The sequence below is a fragment of the Austrofundulus limnaeus genome, unplaced genomic scaffold (assembly GCF_001266775.1).
Source record: "Austrofundulus limnaeus strain Quisiro unplaced genomic scaffold, Austrofundulus_limnaeus-1.0 Scaffold524, whole genome shotgun sequence".
Taxonomy (NCBI): domain Eukaryota; kingdom Metazoa; phylum Chordata; class Actinopteri; order Cyprinodontiformes; family Rivulidae; genus Austrofundulus; species Austrofundulus limnaeus.
Window position 1 is genome coordinate 329,571 of NW_013952926.1, and position 1,139 is coordinate 330,709.

General features: G+C 34.0%; 1 protein-coding gene across 1 annotated transcript in view; it reads right to left on the reverse strand.

The window, feature by feature from the left end:
* Positions 1–684, reverse strand: part of cdca7b (cell division cycle associated 7b) — a gene marked incomplete in the record, with an annotated part of 8,322 nt that extends 7,638 nt beyond the window's left edge. Inside the window, 1 exon segment of the mRNA XM_014026090.1 lies at positions 245–684. Coding sequence (XP_013881544.1) covers positions 245–262 — 18 coding nt within the window.
* Positions 685–1,139: the final 455 nt, after the last annotated feature.

The following is a 1,139-nucleotide window of genomic DNA, read 5'->3' on the forward strand; positions in this document are numbered from 1 at the left end:
ACTTTGAGCTGCTGCACTGATACGTGTAGTTAGATGAATATTAACCAGTCTATTACTGAGTTTACTGAGTAAATGAGTGTTAAAAAAGCAGCAACTTTTACACACAAGACTCCTGGGATGTAAAAGCCCCACACACACTATTCACTATTTGGGGTTGAACTGCGGCGTCTTTGTTTCAAAAAATAAACATAACTTTCGATAGAGAAACAAAATCCTGATTTGAACGGACTGGTTAGGTACTTACCTTTGACGTGAGGTCCATTTGGTCTGTTTAGGTGTAAGTTTGGGGAGCAGCAAAGTTTGAGCTAGAAATCAATGAGGTGCATTTAAAAAAAATCAACTTCTGCACAGACTCGTGCGTCGCAAACGCGAGGGAAACAACGTCAGATGACCTTTGCGTAAAACTATCTTTACGTTTCAAATCCGTAACTTCGTCATTTCATTTACAATATCCAACAAAAATCCATCGTTTATAACTTGTAGACGAAAGTACCGCGGTCTCTGTGACTGTTTAACAATAGATGCTTTGTTGTGTCCTCCCCTATTTTCAGAATGGTTCAGTCGACGTTTCGCGCTAAAACAGCTTGTGGGCGTGGCCAGAGCCCTCGCCTGAAGGCTTGTTTTCTGCCCTAAGTCTCCTCCTCCATAGGTATTGTTTAATAAATTAAATGTTGAAGTGGTAAATATTTCTAATAATTTATTTTATTTTATTTATCTAAAGTACAATATGTTGGAATATTTTTCATGAGCTCTTTGTTTTGAAGTTTATGAACTATGAATTTTTTGAAAGCTCATATTTATTTTATTTGTTTACATTTCTTTGCAGTTAAATATTAATGCACCATGAATGTAAATATAAAACCTGTATTTTTTTTCTGTCTGTAGTATGGCATTATATTATTTTTGTTCAAATCACATCAAGAACTGGTAATTAGTCTCATAATAAAAAAAAATGGTAAAATTAAAACTGCAACCTACTTTTTACTCTAATGTTTTTATTGTTTTAAATGTTTGAGACTGTACTTTGATTGTCAGTGACTGCCGACAAGGAACCATATTAAGCAATATTACACCATTTAAGAACAAAACTTTAACGTAAATCATAGTGTTGGGAGAAAGATATATATTTATTATAGATC